Genomic DNA, 17173 nt, shown 5'->3' with positions numbered 1-17173 from the left:
GCGTGGCTTCCCTTCCGGACGGCAGCTTTCCTGGGGCCCTGAGCATCTGAGGGCCTTCTGGCGCCTGGGGTGCCTCTGCAGTGCCACAGTGAGAAGGAAAAGTCAGCAGCCCATCCAGACCAGGATCTGTACCCTGGATGTCCTGAGCTTCTAGCAGCGGACCCCTGGTCTTTCCCTGCCTATGGACACACTAACATCTGGAGACTGGGAAACCTTTATGGAAGTGAAAGTTTTTTGTTTTTTTTTAAATGAGATTTTATTCAAGATAAACAAAGAACATATCATCAAATCAAACCATTCAAAGTCTTTTTACAGATATTTTATCAAGAAAATCACCACTCATCATCAGATCAGCACCAGAGCAGCAGAGGTTCAACTTGGGCCCCATGCCTCCGGAACAATTCGTGTCCAGAATCATCCCCAAAGAAAAGCTAACTTAAAGAACATTCTATGGGATGTTTTTACTGTACCTGTGGTCTATTTCTTTGGAAATCAATTGGTATTCTACCAAAGGAAAAGCAGGCCTTTAGGTACTGGATTCCTCTGTTCCCCACACTGCTTGGGTAGTACTTCCTGAGCAACCAGCAACACAGTAGAGGGAAAAGAGCAACTTAGGGGCAAAGGAGAGAAACACGGAGGACACATGCATGCCATGTGTTAAGTAACAATAGTTAAATAAGGTATTGCCAAACCCCATTCTATGTATCTTGATTCTTATTTATCCCAGATCAAATGTAAGTATGGAGACATTTTAATTGGTTCTTTTATGTATCTAAATTCCTACCTGAAATCAATTCTTACAAACTGTTGGAGGCAAAGAGATGAATGCAAAATTTAAATGTAAATAATTCTTCGGTGAGAAGTGACTTTTGTAACTGCTTAGACGTGATCAAAATATTATTTAAAAACCTTTCTTTCTAACCACCTAAATTAAATTAAATAGTTTTTTTTTAAGGCACAAATTCAAAGGTGGCAAAAGCACCGTCAGGTGAGGATGGGGGACCCCCCCCGCCCCCGCAAGGACTCCAGGGAATGGAGACAGAAGTAGGTGTTACGGCCAGGGTGAGACAGACACGGGCCTAGCTGGCAGCCTCTGCGTGCTGGGGGTCAACATGTCCGTGAGTGGGTTATGGGGAGATGTGGAGAGGCTTCCAGGCTTGGTACTGGGGAGCTCAGTGCAGTAGCTATTTACCAACCTGGAAGGAACTTCCCAGTATTTTCGCAACTGAAGCAGCTCCACCAGTGCAAACTGGCTGAACGCAAGCTCTGTGGGATGCTTTCTAGAAGTGCAACTTGATCTGAAAACAGAGGAGACTGTGGGCACGCTATTTTTCATTAGTTTATTATAAAAGCAAAACAATTCCCGGAGACACAAGATACAACATCCTAATCTCTAAATTCCTTTGTTTTTTGTTTCTACCTTGTGAGGCTAAACGCCCTTCATGACCACCCGATCTGCTCCATCTGCACTCAACCCTGTCTCCGGGCTCCCGCCGCACAGGTCAGAGGCTCCAGCAGCCTGTACCGTGGCCAATGCCATGGAACCACTCCCTGAGGTGGCTGAGCCCTTCAAGGAAAAATTTCAATAGATGCTAACCTATTCTAAATAAAGGTGAACAGGTTGTTTCTGCCCCTAAAATTAAATCCTGCATATCTAGTAGTCAAGCTTATGTCTTTCTATTACCACCTAACACTTAGAAGTGTGGCAGACTATTCACCGACTTGTTAATTCTGGGATCGCTTCTTGGGATCCAGACGAGTCAAAATAAATGGTGAGGATATCTTCTAAAAAGCCCATGATGGCCCTCTTGGCTGTGTCGCCGGTCAGTGCCTGGATACTGCTTACGTGCTCCAGGGCCCTTCTGACCAGCTGGCCTCTTTCATGCGAGCTGTGGGGCGCTCCGGGATCCTCTCCCTCTGCTCCTGATTTTAGAAACTGTAGGATAAATGACTGCACCATGTCCCCATTCAATTCAAGAGTTTCTCGGATGCAGGGCAGGTCGGAGGCACTGGCCAAGCTCAGGAGGTGAATCAGTGCCTGGCAGATCTGGGTCCGTAGGCTGGCACAGTACTTGAATTCCAGAAAGTCTGTGGTGTCTTCACTCTTCTGTAAGGCAGTGACCAATGCGTTCCAGATCTGAGCATACTGGTCAACAGAGCCATAGTGCTCTCTCTTGCTCGGGATGGAAAGGGCAGTGGCGGATCTGATGCGCACTTTGAAATTCTTGCATGATGTTACAACCGACGTCAGGGCGTTGTAGGCCTGGGAGGTCCATGGGGCTGTTCCTAGAAAGAGCCCACTGGCACTGAAACCAACGAAGGCTTAGACATAAACGGGGGAGAGGGAGAGGGGCAGAGGAAGCACACACACTAGTGCTCAAGCTAATCACTATGTTTTCACTTAATTCTCACACTAACCCTAGAGGATTAGGGTAACCAGTGGCATTACTGGGATAACCACAGGGTAACCAATGGGATAACTGTGGGATTCTGGGGAAGGTGCTGAGTACTGACTCCCAAACTTCCCATTTCCCTAAACAACCTGCTGCATGCTCAGGGCCTCTGCTACTTGCTACTTCAAATGGGGACTCTGGCAACCACAACAGAGGTTTCTTCTCTGGGAAGAGACTGTCCTGAGGGCTTGGTGGGTGGAGTACAGACTGAATTATAGCCCCATTTGTTCTCTCAGTCAGGTGCTTCTGAGCAGTGCACACACTGCACAACTGTATGCACATCCTTGTTCATGCTGACAAAAGAGTATTTTATCACCCAGATTAGCATCCAGGCACGGCTCTGGACATAGCCGAGTCATGCATTTTATTACATAGAGAAAGAAAATACTATCTAGGCAGTGACTGGGGAACAGAATACTCAGATTAACCAAAGGTACAACTGTCTTAATTTTGAGAAGATATTGCCCCGATTTCTGTCTTCTCTCCCTTCCTGATGGTCTCAGGAAGTTAGCCTGCTTTCTTCCTCCTCAGAGCTACCACTCTCCACTCCCCCACTCCACTGTGAGGGTGTTCTTTTTCCTCGAGATGGGCAGCAGAATAGATTTCATCTTCCCTAACTCTCCTAGCTCCTCCCAACTTCTTCATTGCCTTTGAAGAAGCAAGCAGACATCTACCTTAATGAGCTCTAGCTCCACAGGTCACTTGAGCCTATTTCCTCCATGGAAAAGCCGAGAAGCTACTTCTCCATTAGCTCCCTTTTATTTTCTTAAGTAAGTTTATTTATTTATTTAAGTAATCTCTACACCCAACGTGGAGCTCGAACTCACAATCCTGAAATCCAGAGTCACATGTTCTTCTGACTGTGCCAGCTAGGCACTCTCTGGGTGGGAGTTCTTGGCAATAAAGGGGAGCAGAGCCAGATTTCCCTAACCTGATGCATGCTCTGCTGGTCCAGAATGGATTGACCTCCTCAGTAACACATCTTGTTTCAAACCTCGTCACAAAGACAAGTGTATAAGGCAAATGCTGGTAAGGAAAGTGAATGGGAATGTGGAAGCTACAACCCATACGCCTAAGCAGTTGTTAGCCGCCAATTCTCTAGCTCGGTACATAGCAGGTCACTCCTTAGATGCCCTCCTTCTATGCCGCAGCCAAGGGCTCACATGGGATTTCTGATTTCTACCCTTCCTTCCACGCCACCTTTTTTCCTTCTTTTTTACCCCTGTTGTTAAAACAACATATGCTCTTGTAAAAAATTTAGAAAGTGAAAGCAGAAAAAAAATTCTACTCATCATCCCCTCCAGAGGCAACCACTATCACTAATCAGACTAATTTCTACCCAGTCCTTTTTCTTTTTTCTTTTTTTTTCTTTTAAAGATTTTACTTATTTATTTGACAGACAGAGATCACAAGTAGGCAGAGAGGCAGGCAGAGAGAGAGGGGGAAGCAGGCTCCCCTCTGAGCAGAGAGCCTGATGCGGGACTCGATCCCAGGACCCTGAGATCATGACCTGAGCCGAAGGCAGAGGCTTTAACCCACTGAGCCACCCAGGCGCCCCCCCCCAGTCCTTTTTCTACCCATTTATTGAGATCATGCTATTGAAACAATTTCATAACCTGTTTTAATTTGCTTAACATCATACTTTCCCAGATTATCAAGAACATTTTGTAAACATAATTCTAAAAGATCCCTTTGAGGGGCGCCTGGGTGGCTCAGTTGGTTAAGTGTCTGCCTTTGGCTCAGGTCATGATCTTGGGGTCCTGGGATTGAGCCCTGAGTTGGACTCCCTGCTCAGTGGGTCAGCGGGGAGTCTGCATCTCTCTCCCCATCTCCCCTTCCTCTTTGCTTGTGCTCTATCTCAAATAAATAAAATCTTTAAAAAAAAACCCTTTGAATATATATACTATGATTTATCTCAACCATTCCCCTAAACTTGGGTGTTCAGAACATTTCCATTTTTTCCTAATACTGTGATAAGTACCAATGTAAGGAACATCATAAATAACAATATAGGCTGGTGTGTGTTGTCCTAGGGCCCTCCACCAGAGAGAAGAGGGAGACTTTCTTACCTAACGGAAGAGCAGGATTTTTAAATACATTCCCCATTGCATAACAGGCATTCCACCGGACCTTCATGGCAGCCTCAATTAGAACAGTAGAAATTAGGGCCTGGATGGACTCCTCAATGATTTCAGCAAACCTGGGCTTTTCTATATGAGACGGCTGCAAAAAATGAAGCAAATTTCCAAGGGCCCGGACAGCATTGCTTTTTACCTAGAAAAAATGTAAAAAAAAAAAAAGAAAAAAAGAAAAAAAGAAAAAGCATTAGAAATCTGCTTTGCCAAAGAGACGTTACAGAAAGTTTATTTTCAGCTTTAAAAAACCCAGGAAGTCTTAGTGCCAATGAGACAAGCAGACCATAAAGGTGTAGCTTCTTGGAACGCTGTAAAGACCTAGTGAGGTGAACAGCCTGTGCCCCCGGAAAGGTGAGGTCCTCTACAGCTCCTCACCGGCATCTTTAGATTAGACTTCAGAGAGGTGTGTCTTCCTCGTTTTGCAGAGATGGAGTGGAAGACCCAGGGGCAACATGGCGAAGCTGGCTTGGAGCAAGGGGAGAAGAGGCGAGGTTTCAGAGTTCCAATCCCATACTTTTGTATTTAAGAGTCTCAACCTTTGCAGCCTACTAGAATCATCTGGGGAGCTTTCTTTTTCAGAAACCAATTCCCAGGCCCGAAGTCCAGAAATTCTGAACAAATTAGTCCAAGGCAGGGCTCCCTAGGTTTTCAGAATCACCATGCTCAATTAAGCACTTGGTATGGGTCAGGTGCTATGCTAGGTGCTTCAACACAAGCATCTCCGAGGCCGCTGAGGTAGAGGTCATGACTTCCACGTTCAAGATGAGGAAACTGACCTTTGGAGAAGTTCAGCAATACACCAAACATCACCCAGGTACCAAAGGGCAAGCCAGGATTTGAACCATGTCTGCCTGACCCTAAAACCCATTTCTATGCTTTCAACTTACTAGTCTAACAGGAGCTATTCAAAACCAAGAGTTGCTCATCCTTCTGACTTACCACTTCTACTTAAAAGATTTTTTTGGAAAAACAAAACAAAACAAAGGCAGATTAATATTAAAGCGAACGAAAACAGATTACAAGTGGTATTACAAACAGCACTGATGTTTTTTAGGACACAGGAACACAGGAGAGAAACACATCATACCCTGAGTACTCTCTCAATCTCCTCTGAACAGGGACAGATTTGGTGGAACAAAATCATAATACACTAGTATCTACCTGAGAAATACCAGTGCTGTGATTCTACCTTGTCTTTATCCCTGGATGCTTCTATCGCTGATCGCAACATCTTCAGGAGCAGGAGACCAGAGAACTCTTCCTGGAAGCTGGGGTCTGGTGTCTCCCTATTCCATCCAAAGCAGGCAAAACATGTTGAAAGGCAAAACCCAGTTGAATATACACATATACACATACACTCACTTAGTACAACTATAAAAAAAATTTGGGAAAACAGCTCAACAAATCTGTTCAGATTATATCAAGAACTTAGAGTTTATACCCTTTGCCTCAGTGGGTCTACATCTAGGTATGCGACCAAAAGGTGTATATCAGAATAAAGATTTCATGCACAAAAATGTTCACTGCATATCAAAGCCTAAAATAATGCAGATGTTCAGCAGCAGGGGAGTGGTTAAATAACCACTGCCCACTGATGACTGTGTAATAGTAATTCACATTTATAAAGCTGGAAGAATGCTCACACACGTTCTGAGAGAGCGCTCAGCAATGAAGAGCAGGACGCTGGCGTATGAGGAGCAACCGCTGCCTCCAGGGAGGGGAGCAAGGTAGGAACAAGGCTTTATACTGAACACCTCTTTAGCATCATTTGGATTTTTTTTAACCTGTGAATATATTGCTTTAAAAAATTACAAATTTGATATTTAAAAAGTAGTGCAGTGACTACTATGGTTCTCTACTTCTACTTCTGTATTTTCCATAATGTGGATACATAACTTGTATCAGAGACAGTATTAAATACACACACACACACACAGAGAACAACTTGCTAATCTTTTCTGGGGTGTGGAGAAAGGGAGAGGGAGAGAGAGAATCCTAAGCAGAGAAAGAATCCTAAGCAGACTCCACACCCACATGAAGTCCGATGTGGAGCTCCATCCCACGATGCTGAGCTCAAGACCTGAGCTGAAATTAAGAGTCAGATGCTTAACCGACTGAGCCACCCAGCTGCTCCACAACTTTCTAATCTTAATACTTGAAGGAATATAAAAACAAAACAGGAAGAGTGACTACACAATATGGGAGAATTACTGTTAGGTTTTTTTTTTTTTTTTCTTTTATAGTAGTGATCAAAGATATCCTCCTGGGTCCTCAGCCTCAGAAGTCACACACGGGAAATGAGCTGAGTCACCTACATGTTGACAATCAGAGTGTCTGTCAGGTTGCCCAGGGACCAGGCTGCTTTGGCCCGGACATTCAGAGATTTGTCTTGAAGTGACATCAATATTGCATTTGCTGTGTCTGCAACAAAGATGACATCCTAGAAGATAAAATGAAACACTGTAGTTACTTTACAAGCTCACACGGCTGCCTTGCAATTCTGAAATTTATTTTCAGAGAAAGATTTATTTATTTACCACAAATTTCCACTTGAAAATCAACATGTATTTACTCAATTTGCTGCTCTACTATATTACAATTTGGACCCTCACTCAAACCCCAGGGAAGGGTCTTCCATGATTTTGGTATGTGCCATGCACACCCAAGGAGCCTGCGGATTTTGCCTTGTCGAACATTTTATAACCTGGTCCATGACAGTTATCAATGAATTCTGTGCTCAGACTGATTTCCACCTTGGGAAATGAGGTTGACAATGAAATGCATTTCTGGAAACACGCCCTATTCATTACACACTTCTCAGGGAGATAAATGTCATGGGTAAGACTGAAAGAGAAATTTATTTCCTTCTTAGTAACAATTTTATCAGCTTTCTAAGTTATTACTATCACACGGTAATGTCCCATTTCTTTTTTTCTTTTTTTTCAATTTTTCATTAATGTAAACATTACCTGGGCACTGAGGGTCCTGGGCAGTACAGGCATTACTATATTTTAGCAACAATTAAGGAAACCAGATTAAAGCAATGTTACGTCTCTTACTGTCCAGCTCTCAATCTACCCAAACCATGAGCGCGCTGGCCCATCACAGGCACTGAGGGGCAGTGCGGGCTCACACTGACCTGTCTGAGACAGGGGAAAAGCACATAGACTCCAAGGGCCCGTGAGGTTGCCGCTTTCACTAATCGGTTCTTGCTGTCGTTCAGCCCGAGCAGCATGGTGAGGCACAGGATCTGCCTGTCACTCTGCAGTGAGAAAGGTTGGCAAAGGGAAAGTGAGCCTGAAAGAACTAGAAACCACTGTCCTCAACAGGTGACTGTGACGCGTCTGTGTCTGAGTTCATATGTGGGAGCAGAACACAACTGAGACCTGGAAGCTACCTTGGCAGAGAGCAGAGGTTCACTTCGGACCCATCAGGGGAGTGTCTGCACACAGAGCATCTGTGACCTTTAACCTTTACCACTGTGTGAACTCGGTCACTGTATTCTGCTCCTTCATGAAAGCTAAGAGCAGACACAAATGTCACTGGGGACTAAAGAAGGGGAGCCTTCTAGATACCCCGTGTGGTGGGCACCAGCCAAGTACAGTCACATACTTCACGTCATTCCTCATGTAGTGCCCATTTTATAGATGATAAAACTCAGTTTTACAGAAGTTAAGATCATCAGAGAGGTGGAGAGTGGAAATCCTGGGACTTATACCCAGGTCTTCCTAACTTCCGGCTTCGAACGCTTTCTGAAATGTCTCTGACTTCCAAGCCTCTCCCCCGACTTCCACCACCCACCCTCTAAAGCGCAGGGAGGAAACGCTCTCCCGAGACGTTAAGATTTTAAATTTTGCCCCCGCCCTCGCTCCACACTCAAGAAGACTGAGCCCCCTTTTCTCCGAGAGCATGATGAATACTGGCTCAAAATGAACAAGAATCTGAATCAAACTAAAGCTCTGATGCTCGAGGGGGCTGCTTGGGGCTGAGGAAACACTCCTCCAGTTACCGGCAGGCTGCTGAAGGCTCCAGGCAGGATGGAAGACAGGGCATCGCAGGCGCTCGCCTGCAGAGTTGGGTGCTCGGAATTCTGCAGGGCTCTGGGCAGAGGGCCGTTCAGCATCATAGTCCAGAACGTCACCACCTGGAACAGGGGCACAGTCAAAACCGTGGCCCAAGAGCCAACAGTGGAACCAGCTCGACGCGAACACTACCACAGGGGGCCACAGTAACGAAACATCCTTCTATAAAGCAGCGGCTTTCTCTAAGGCTTCCGCTAGTCCTTCCACAGCAACGGAAGGGGCTTCAGAAAATGACAACTGCATCCTTCCACTTTACTGACCAGGGACCGGTCTGCTACAGTAAGGCGACCGGAGAAGACAATCGGGAGGAGGAGGGGGAAGACAATGGTGGTAAAAGCAGCAGCTGCCCGCACCTCGAGTCTTCCACAGTGCGTCTCACATGCCAGACGCTGCTCTCAGTGCCCACACACTGCAGTCCTCAGCACAACTAAACGAAGTATGTGTCATTATCTCCACTTTCACACAAGGAAACTGAGGCACGAAGACATGGTGTAACATGCTAGTGGGCGTCAGAGCCCAGAGCCCAGAGGCCGGTGCGGGAGCCCAAACAGCGTGGGATCCAGAGGCAGACCTGGATCCTTCAGCGGCCGCTTCCCATCTCTGCAACCTCGGGCAAGTCACCAAACCCGCCTAAGTGTCGGCTCCTCTTCAGAAGAACAGGGCAAAGCTGTCTACTTGGCAGAGTCGGGGCAAGAGTAAGACGTAATGCTGGGTGTGAAGTCCCTCACACATGCCCAGTGCGTAACGGAGACTTAAACTGAGCAGGGGGCTGCTGTGAGCACAAGGAAGAATGAGCTCACTTTGAAGCTCTCCAGGTAGGCACCCGCAGAATACCTTGAACAGCTTCCTTCCCCTGCTCATGAAATCCCAGGGAGTTCATGTCATTTGCAAATCTGTCTGTGGCTTGGTACCTCTTTCTGCCCCATGGATTTAGTCCCGAGATCCATCATGTATCCCACAGCCCAGTTCTGTCCTCCCCTTAATCCCAGCTCCTAGAAACCCAATCTGGGCCTCTCCCACCCCAAATGAAAGACTGCGGACAGGTATGCTTGCCAGCCTCCAAGATGGCCTACAGTGATTCTCGCCTCCTACATTAAGGAGGTGGCCGTCCGTTCCCACACTGGCTGGGGCTGACCTGTGTATCCAGTAACGGGCTGTGGAAATGACAGCGTGAGATTTCCAAAGTGAGGTCATAAAAATGCCACAGCTTCTGTCTTGTTCTCTCTTGATTCTCTTGCTGTGGGGGAAGCCAGCCACTGCATCTAGAGGACACTCATGCAGCCCTCTGGAGAGGTCCTCGTGGGGAGGGAAGAGGCCCACTGCCAAAAGCCAGCGCTAACTTGCTAGGTATGTGAGTGAGCCATGATGGAAGATCCTCAAACCCCTATCAAGTTCAGTTAACGGCAGCCCCTGCTGGCTTCCTGACTGCAACCTCAGAGAGACCTGAGCTAAGCCACTCCCAATTCTTGTGCCAAAGAAACTATGTGAGAGAATGTATATTGTTTTAAGCTGCTAAGTGTTTTAGATAATTTACTACCAGCAACTGACTAGTCATATAGCAAGTGTATCCCTTTCATACAGATGAAACAACACCCAAGTGTGAACAGATGAGTCTTGCCTAAAAGTCACTGACAAGCAGGGGGAGAAGACTGGGTGCAAACTCAGGTCTGTCTGAGCAAATCAGCTCATCTCCCCGTGAATGGTGACATTTCAGCTTTAGTGGAAGTCTTGGGAAAGAACTAGGGCTAGGTATTAATTTCTCGCAAGGATGATGGAAATTACAAAGGGAAAAGAAGAGGCAGGTTGAGGAGGACAGGAGAAAAACCTATCACTTTTGGTAGGGTCATATGTTCCTCACTGGCACAGTGTGGGGACAGTAGAAACAACTAAGATCTCAGATCTTTAATGGCAACCACAGGGGCACGGTGGTGAGGGAGTTAAGGGAACGGACATCTGTTGAGCACCTACTATGCGCCAGCACCTTTACATTTCAATCTTCCAATAGCCCCAGGAGTTAAAGATTATTATTCCTCCTTATGAGGAAACTGTGCTTGTACATCCATGAATGGTGCTCCCTCGATTTGACCTCCTGTCTTCTGATTCCAAATGCCTGGCTCTTCCCATCATTCCAGTCTGCCTCTTGGGAGGATGAATAACCAAACTAGGTTTTATGTGGAAGAAATGCTACTTCAGTTGCTGGCTGTATGTGACACATAATGTGACCACACAATGAACTGCAGAGAAACCAAAGCGCAAATAAATCCTATTCGTGGTAGTATCATGTCACCACAGATTATAAACTAGTTTTTGACACTGGAAGAAGCCATATCATTTACTTTACTTCATTACTGAGCCTCAAAACTGACTGAAGCACTAAGAAAAGAGAAAGCCGTGAACTGAGACGTACTCACCACGGTGACTGGCGCTCTCTGATCAGACGGCACGGTAGACTCTGGTTTATACTGTTGAATTAAGCCTGTGCCCAGCTCTTCCAAAAGCTGCCAAGGTAAAGGAAACAGATGATCAAAGCCCAGTATGAGAATTACGGAGGTAGAAAACCTCACTTGTTTGGAGATGACCTCAAATCAAGGGGAAAAATCATTTCCAACTGAATTTTCTCTCCTTTCTCAGCAACTGCTATGCGAGAAGCATGCTTTCAGGAACAGAATCACCAGAAATATATGGTTAATTTATTACCAAATGAATTCTTTGGGTTTCTGCATTAGATGAGAGCTGCAAATAAAAGAATGCACGATTTTCCCTACCTGAAACCTCCCGCCAAAAGAAACCTCAGAATGGACAGACATGCAGCAGAGGAAAGGACATAAAGGAAGAGAAGGAAAAAGCAGGTGGCTTTTCATGAAAGTTACCTTTGCTCCATGAAGCTGAACGGACGGGTCTGCTTCCCCCATGCACTTGCAAATCACCTCTCCAAGCTCCATCAAGTACACCTGAGCCATTGAAAAGTAACCTCTGGCTAGATGAGCCAACACCTGCAAAGAGAAGGGACGAATAACCCCCAAGACCTGAATGCAGCACGGGGCTGCAATACCCAGAGGCGTGCTCTAACATTACAGAAGTCGCCCACACTTAATACGGGGCAGGACTCTAATGCTGAAGGAAATGAACAACCGCAATCTTTATTTTATGACTGAAATCAATTAACGGTATCATATAATTTCAGAGTGCTTTATAATTTATGAAATGTGTTTCACTAAGATCGGCGATATTATTTACGCCTGGGAACAATTTGCTGATGCTGGGACTCGTGGAACACTTCAGCTGAAGGAGGAAGCTAAGGCTGAAAACGTTGGAAGCGTCCATGTTTCATATCAAACCAGACAACTAGCAGCAGAGCGCAGAACCAAACCCATGTCTAAGATCACAGCTGAGTACAGAAGAAGAAGTATGTTAACCTAGGCTTGTTTTCTTCCTTTGAAGGAGCAATTCTTTTGTTGTCTCTAAGCAGACGAAGATGAAAGAGAAGTTACGGAGAACTGCACATTTACTTAAAGCTGCAGAAATCAGAGACGAACTGTACAGTTTCTTTCAGAATTACTATATAACCTAGCGTTCCCACCTGTCACATAATGGAGGTGACTAAAATGGCTTGCAACAAAAAAGCAGGCATCTGACATTTAAACCAGGTCTTCCCCCAGCCTCGGCCAAAAACAAAACGACAGAGCTCTCACACCTAAAATGCAACTCCCAGTAACACCACTGGCCCGTGGCTCGGCTTTCCATTACTTTCATGGACTTGCTCCCCACAACCCATCACCCTTTGAAGGCAGAACGATTTCTTCCATTTCAGAAACAAGGAGCCAGAACCTCCTACCTGTAAGGCCTCCAGCCGCATGGGGGATGGTTCGTAAGTGCTTCCTCCTGCAGAGCCAGCATCGCTACCCGAACAGGAATCCTCCTTGGGCAGCACAACAGTGGAAATGCAGAGTCGGATGAGCCAGCAGGGCTCTGAAGATGCCCTTGGGGAGCTAGCTGATGCTTCCTCCAGAAAGGGTCCTGGGGGGGCTTTCTTGCACCGATCAGGAGTGCCGAGGTGGGGAGTCACTGAATTGCTACTGCTGAGTCCGGAAGAACAGGGCTGTTGTAAGAGCAACTGGACTTCAGGTAAAGGTGCGTGAGTGGACACGATGGCTCCCAAGAGAGTGAGGCTTGACACTCGAACATTCACATCTGTCAAAGTTAGCGGGAATCACTATCACTGTGGGATCACAATTACCCCCGCAGGCAATGAAGAATTAGGGCATCCTTGGTTAATCTGCATCTAATTAAACCTCTAGCCCTAACTTCCAGTTTAGAGAACTACACGGGACAGAACCAGTAGTTCAACAACACTGTAAAGAAACTATCTGGCAATAGGGTGGTTGGGTGATGGACATTGGGGAAGGTATGTGCTATGGTGAGTGCTGTGAACTGTATAAGCCTGATGATTCACAGACCTGTACCCCTGGGGTAAATAATACATTATATGTTAATAAAAAAAAATATATATATGCATATATATATATGTAAAGAATTCAGAAAAAAAGAAACTATCTGGCAAACTGAGCATGTGAAACGTGCTGGGAGACAACTGTCTGGGACTCATCCATAAATCAGCGTGGTGAAAGAAAGAAAAGGCTGATGGTCTGCTCTAGATTAGAAGCCACTAGAGTGACAGGATAACAACATGCAGTGCACGAACCCAGAATGAACCCAAGTTCTCACAAAAAACGAGGAAAGATTCTTTGAGACATGGGGAAATTTGAAGGTGGAGTAGATATAAGACGATACTATGGAATCAATGTAATTTTCTTAGGTGTGAGAATAGTGGTGTGTTTTTTAGGAGACTGTCTTTATTCTTAACAGATGCGTGCTGAGGTATTGAGGATGAAATATCATGTCTGTAATTGACTTTTTAGAAATAGTTTTTAAAAAATTTTTATTTATTTGAGACAGTGAGAACATGTGCAGGAGGAGGGGCAAAGGGAGAGGGAGAAGCAGGATCCCCGCTGAGTGGGGAACCCGAAGTGGGGTTCGATCCCAGGACCCTAAGATCATGACCTGAGCCACCAGCAGACACTTAACCAACTGAGTCACCCAGGCACCCCTGTAACTGACCTTCAAATGGTTCAGAAATATACATATTTATACGCACACATGTATATTCACATACACAGATATACATGTGCGGAAACAAAGCCAACATGACAAACGTTACCAATGATTAAGTCTAGGGAGAGGTATGCAGATGTCCATTGCACTATTCTTTCAAATTTCTGTGGGTTTGACCATTTTAATAGTAAAAATGCTGGAGGACAAAGCCAGACGCTTGTCCCCTCAGTCTTCAGATGAAGAAGAGCTGGAGCAGGGGAACGGGCAGGGCACTGAGCCCAAGCACTCGGGTTGTTTCAGTCTTACTTCTGCCACTAATGTGATGAGAGACTCCAAGGCAGGATTTATCTTTCTGGGTCCCGTTTTACACACTGGCGAAAGAAGTGAATTGGACTTAGTTTACACATCATGATCTCATTTAAGCCTTATAAAAATCTCATGAGGTGAGTCTACTTCTTCCTGTTCTGGGGAAATGAGGCTCTGACAGGGCTGCAATTCTGAGATGGCAGCAGTGGGAAGGGGCTGCAGACCCTCAGCCTGACTCCAGGTCCACCAGCCCTCCCATGACGTCACAGAAACATCTGCCACCTCCTTCAAGTACTAGAAGTCAACACTGAACAACTTCACGTACCAGAATGCGGTCTGATCCTAAAGCTTGCAAGCAAAAGAAAAACAACTGTTCTCCAGGCAAGTGTTCTAGCACATGTGTATTATGGGTGGGAATAAGTCAGGAAACAGCAAGAAATAGGACTGTAGCCAGTGGGGATTTGAGGCTCTGGAATTTTATCCAAACCTCAGAGGAGATAATGTTAAGGAAGTTAGGTTTTATATTCCAGTTTTTCTTTCCAAAAAGAGGATGACGTCTATGTGACTCTCCATCCATCCTTACTACTGGGGCTTTAGGGTCCAAAGTGGATTCTAGCAATGGCTGGTTTCCCTGAAAACTTGAGAATAAGTAGAGATATCTTAGAGCTATAAATCTGCTCTAAATACTTTTAAAAATAATAATTTAGATTTGATTGATATAAAAAAGCAATTGACTTTAAACTACCACCAACCTTTGTGGCGAATATAAGGCTTTATCTGGTTCCAGACTTTGGTCAACAGGCTGAGTTTCAGACGGTTATATGGTGAATTTGATACTAAATTTGCAAGGCACTGCAAAATACAAGAATAGCCCATCAATCGGTCTGATTAACCACAGCACAGACACAAACTTTACAGCATTTAATTAAAAAAGAAAACTCTTCATAGTCATTTGAAAATCAGTCTTTTTCTTTTTTGTTCTTTTTTTAGGGGAATAGCATTTGTATTCTCATTGGTACAACTTAATACTAAAAATAGGAGTATTTTTAGTAAATCATTTACTTGGACATACAGAAATTGTAGGTCAGATCAAATAAGTGGGCACAACAGTATAGCTTTAAATAAAATCACCAGTTAGACTTCCAAATAGGATATCATTAAATAAAATTAGTACTTAGTTATATTCTTAAGTCAAATTACTTTTGGACAATGTAAAACATACAGAATTGAAACAAGACAAAACCCCTCCAGAACCTATGGATAACTTGGCGCGCTGACCTTAATTATTTGAGTAAGGGTCTGTGAGGACGACTCGGCCACCAGCGCTAACAGAAGACATCGGTGCAATTCTCTAATGCTGGATGCAATCATCACGGAGAAGGGAGTGAAAGCCCTTCGGTGGTCACTGGTATCTTCAGCAACAGACAGAAACTGCTTTGAGCCTTCCAAGATGGCAGATAGAACTTGCAGAGCACAGGCACGTGTCTGAAATTTCAGGATGATTCCCATCAGTTAGTTAATAATCAGGAGTCAAATCCCCTTCTTGAGGCACCTGGGTGGCTCAGTGGGTTAAAGCCTCTGCCTTCAGCTCAGGTCATGATCCCAGGGTCCTGGGATGGAGCCCCACATCGGGCTCTCTGCTCAGCGGGGAGTCAGCTTCCTCCTCTCTCTCCGCCTGCCTCTCTGCCTATTTGTGATCTTTGTCTGTCAAATAAATAAATAAAATCTTTTAAAAAAAATCCCCTTCTTCCTATTTTTGTTTTTAATTTTGGAAGTATTGTGGATCATTTTAATTAGGAAAACAAAGGCATTGGGATTATCTATCAGGTCCTAAAAGTAGCCATGAACTAGGCCCCTTGCACCTCCACTTTAAAAAGAGCCTTACATCACACTGCTGTTAGATTTTCTTACAGTAAGAAATGAGTCTAAGCTACACAACCGTACAAAAACCTGAAATCATGAACATGAGAATAACTTAAAGAAAAATTAGAGGCCTGGTTTATTCGAGTACAAGACCAAGGGAAAAGAGAGAGTGAAATAGCTCATGGGGCAGAAATAAAATACATGAGTTTAGAGTCCGTGTTACATCAAACATGCTGCTATATATACTCTCCTGAAGCATCCGTGAGTGCTCTAAGTTAATTAAACAGGATATTAGAGACTCTGCACATTCAACTTTGGCAGGCATCATTCGTGATCCAATTTTTCAGAAACACTCTTAAGGTACAGAAACGAACACTGCCTGTAGTGAGCCTTTGTTAATCAAAGAAAGGAAAACCATTAACTGTAGCCTGAAAGATGGAAATGAAAGTATGTGCCCTTTTGCCATTAGCAAGCTGCACTTGTCGGAAGATTCACTGCAGCAAGCTTGTGTTTCTAATGCTAAATATGACTTTCACTTGGTACTGAAACTAGGGAAAGGGGAAAAAAAAAAAGAAATAAAAAGAAAGCCAATTTAACCGAAATGGAATATAGGTGATAAATGTAGGACTAATAATGTAATACTGTATCCTCTTTGGCCAGTCCCCCAAAATACCAAACACTGTCAGAAAATTTTAAAATGGAGACTCAACATTATAATTCGAATCTAGGGGCACCTGGGTGGTTCAGCTGGTTAAGCGTCTGCCTTTGGCTCAGGTCATGATCCCAGGGTCCTGGGATCACCCCACATTGGGCTCCCTGCTCAGCAGGGAGCCTGCTTCTCCTGCTGCCCCCACACCCACTCGTGCTTGCTCTCTCACTCTTTCTCTCCCTCTCAAATAAATAAAATCTTTAAAAAAATAATTCTAATCTAAGTATTTACTCATCATGAAGTGTACCTGAGTTTGGTGTGAAAAGGTTTTCCAGAAAATCTGCAACTGTATCATCTCTGGGTAACAATGAATAAATCATTTTTGCATGCCTCTTGTAGAGTGGACTCACAAAAAAACTGAAAATTTATTGCTTTGAAAATAAATGTGTAGTAGAGCAATATGAGTCTTTGGAATTAAACACAATCACTGAATTTAGGAAGATGACAATGTATTAGGAAACTGTGTGTGTGAGAGATTGCTCATGAGAAAGAACTCATGCACAAGTCACAAGT

The 17173-nt window shown here is 44.7% G+C and overlaps 1 protein-coding gene across 2 annotated transcripts in view; it reads right to left on the bottom strand.

Moving 5' to 3' along the window:
* Positions 1-1326: 1326 nt before the first annotated feature.
* The window catches only part of LOC111151392 (HEAT repeat containing 6), a 32778-nt gene continuing 16931 nt past the window's right edge, over positions 1327-17173 (bottom strand). For both annotated transcript variants that reach the window (XM_022509380.1, XM_022509381.1), the window contains 11 exons: positions 15367-15573; positions 14841-14940; positions 12506-12861; positions 11541-11663; positions 11082-11168; positions 8598-8732; positions 7728-7850; positions 6904-7028; positions 5778-5874; positions 4523-4727; positions 1327-2286 (listed from right to left, as the gene is read on the bottom strand). In XM_022509380.1, coding sequence (XP_022365088.1) covers positions 1715-2286; positions 4523-4727; positions 5778-5874; positions 6904-7028; positions 7728-7850; positions 8598-8732; positions 11082-11168; positions 11541-11663; positions 12506-12861; positions 14841-14940; positions 15367-15573 — 2130 coding nt within the window. In that variant the 3' untranslated portion in view covers positions 1327-1714. The remainder of the gene's footprint in view (positions 2287-4522; positions 4728-5777; positions 5875-6903; positions 7029-7727; positions 7851-8597; positions 8733-11081; positions 11169-11540; positions 11664-12505; positions 12862-14840; positions 14941-15366; positions 15574-17173) is intronic.

Source organism: Enhydra lutris, unplaced genomic scaffold, assembly GCF_002288905.1.
Source record: "Enhydra lutris kenyoni isolate GAN:26980312 unplaced genomic scaffold, ASM228890v2 scaffoldscaffold26, whole genome shotgun sequence".
Classification (NCBI taxonomy): Eukaryota; Metazoa; Chordata; class Mammalia; order Carnivora; family Mustelidae; genus Enhydra; species Enhydra lutris.
This window is presented reverse-complemented; position numbering and strand designations above follow the sequence as displayed.